Raw genomic sequence first — 2762 nt, forward strand, 5'->3', positions numbered from 1 at the left:
CAACCAACTAAAGCACTCGGTGCCCAACTGAGATGCCGGAATCGAGCCCGTGGGAGGGAGGCACCTGTTGCTGTTGGTTGATACTCCCAGCCTGGGCCCCTATAGCGCCTCAGCTAGAATTGGGGGTGTTATCCAAGTGAAGTGGTTTCATCAGGTGTGACTTTGCCTGCAGGTGTGACTTTGCCTGCAGGTTTTGCCTGCATGAAGCGGTCTTGCTACAGCAGTGCAGGTGTTCAACAGTTCTAGGCTGGCGGGGAAAGAACCCCAGTCATTTGGCCTGATGGCTTCATCTTACCCTGGGGTTGCTAACCTGCTTTTCAAAATCATCTGTGGAGGAAGGAATGCTTTTTTTTTTTTTTTTTTTTTGAGACAGAATCTTGCTCTGTCGCCTAAGCTGGAGTGCAGTGGCGTGATCTCGGCTCACTGCAACCTCCGCCTCCCAGGTTCAAGCAATTATCCTGCCTCAGCCTCCCGAATAGCTGGAATTACAGGCACGCACCACAACACCCCTGGCTAATTTTTGTATTTTTAGTAGAAACGGGGTTTCGCCATGTTGGTCAGGATGGTCTCGAACTCCTGACCTCAAGTGATCTGCCTGCCTCAGCCTCCCAAAGTGCTGAGGTTACAGGCGTGACCCACCCACCATGCTCGGCCAGGAATGCATTCTTTTCAGCATGTTGAGAAACCTGATTGATAAGGCATGTTATTTTTTTTTATTTCAATAGACGCTAAACACAGAGGGATTACTGGTATTCTGGTATTTTTAAGGAATGACTGCAAAAACATTTTCAATTTGATGCCTGGAGTCTCTGCTGGTTTTTTAGCTCAGAAGAAAGGTATTACATAGATCCTGGCTTCAGGGCCAATTTTGTATATTTTTAATTAAATGTATTAATTTTCTGTGGGAAGCATTTCCATCCCAAATTGGACATTAAGACTGTTGCCAAAATGTTTACTTTTGTGTATTAATAATAGTATATATGAAGAAATAACCCATCGTGATGTTTAATTTCTTCGCTGATTCGTGAGTAGAATCCCTGCAGATAAGAATCTACACACAAGATATTATTGATGGTATATAAGAGGAGTTTATTTTTTCCAGTTTCAGCACTTTCTAAATTTCCTATAATGAACACATCGTGCTCTCATAAAGGGAAAAAAATCCATGTCATAGACAGAATTTTTTTTTTTAATTGAAGATCCTGTAACTCATAGTAAACATGGATTTATGACTACACAGAGATGAAAATCCACTTAATGTAGTTATTACCCCACCTTAGCAAAATACAAGTAATCCCGTGCCTGCTTTTTTTACTTTTTATTGAAATTTTAAAATAAACATAGAGAATGCCCATGTCTGCATCACCCCCTTCCACAATGAAGGGCAGTCACCAGTCTTGTCTCTGCCCCTGCCCCTTGCTGGAGCATGAAGCACACAAACATGGCGGAGGAGGTTCACCTGCAACCCGTGCTCCTCGAGTAATCTCAGACAGTTATGACCCTCCTGCCTGTTCAGCCTCGACTTGGCTGACGCGGCATCTGCTCCTCCTCCTGGCCCTCGCCCACACCCCAGTGGGGCATCCCATGCCCTTGTGGGAACCCTGCAGGGTTGGTGCAGATCTCAACCAGGGTGCTGGGTGCTTTTAGGACGGGAGATCTGCTCCCTAACTGGTCTTGTGGGTAACATGGCTCCCAAATAAAGACATGAGCAGAGTTAGCCGCCAGCACTCCTGATGCTCAGGCCAGGACTTGGGCCCCGGGAGCCACGGCCCCACTGCACCATGACAAATGTCAGACGAGATGGAAGCTCAGGATGTGACAACGTTTTTTAATGCAAAGTCAACCATGAGCATCTTTCCCATGTACTTATTAGACGTTAAATAGCAGGACTTCACAGCCCTGTTTGCACATTTTCCTACTCCGCAGACGGAATAATATTTTCAGGGAAGGCGGCACAGTGTGTGCCGTCGCTATCGGGCGACTGTGGGGGATGAGGGACAATGATTTCCCAGGAGGCCCCTGGGGTCAGAGGACTCCTAGAGGGGGTTTCCAGGCCCTCAATCGCAGATGGATGGCCTGTTGATGTTGTAACTGGGGTGGAAGTTGAGCCGGTCACAGGAGGTGATGTAGTTATCAGGGCCAGTCACGACGCTTTTCTCCAGGTAAACATTGAGAGTGTTGTTCCGGAACATTCCGCCCGCTGCAAGTTGTTGGGAAAATTTATTCGAATTTGGATAAAATACTTTCTAGAAGAGATGAAAGAACACGGATGAATGAACATGGATGAATGGGCTCACCCCAGACCATCCTAACCCATGCCCGATGCCTGGCACTTGCTGTTAACACTGCCCCTTGCACTGTTCGACGGATAGAAGGGTGGGCTGCGGGGCCACCTGTGTGCCATCTCTACCTCGGGATGTGGCTGTGAGCATCGCCTTGGGGGTCAGGCCTGGAGTCACCCCCAAGTCTGTTTTTCCTCACTGTGCTACTCTGGGAAAGCTGCCAGCCCTCTCTGAACTTCATTTTCTCTTCTATGGAATAGAAATGATATTCACATCAGTGGGTTTCAATCTTAACTGGGGCCGGGCATGGTGGCTCACGCCTGTAATCACAGCACTCTGGGAGGCCGAGGCAGGTGGATCACGAGGTCAGGAGTTTGAGACCAGCCTGGCCAACATAGTGAAACTCTATCTCTACTAAAAATACAAAAATATTAGCCAGGTGTGGTGGCAGGCATCTGTAATCCCAGCTACTCAGAAGGC

The 2762-nt window shown here is 47.7% G+C and overlaps 1 protein-coding gene across 2 annotated transcripts in view; it reads right to left on the reverse strand.

The window, feature by feature from the left end:
* Positions 1 to 1808: 1808 nt before the first annotated feature.
* Positions 1809 to 2762, reverse strand: part of LOC105543236 (chromosome unknown open reading frame, human C9orf116) — a 13696-nt gene continuing 12742 nt past the window's right edge. Inside the window, exon 4 of one of the 2 annotated variants that reach the window (XM_011985050.1) lies at positions 1809 to 2200. In XM_011985050.1, coding sequence (XP_011840440.1) covers positions 2144 to 2200 — 57 coding nt within the window. In that variant the 3' untranslated portion in view covers positions 1809 to 2143. Of the gene's footprint in view, positions 2247 to 2762 lie in introns of both variants that reach the window. The other variant, XM_011985049.1, reaches the window with a different exon arrangement.

This window comes from Mandrillus leucophaeus, unplaced genomic scaffold (assembly GCF_000951045.1).
Source record: "Mandrillus leucophaeus isolate KB7577 unplaced genomic scaffold, Mleu.le_1.0 Scaffold28, whole genome shotgun sequence".
Lineage (NCBI taxonomy): Eukaryota > Metazoa > Chordata > Mammalia > Primates > Cercopithecidae > Mandrillus > Mandrillus leucophaeus.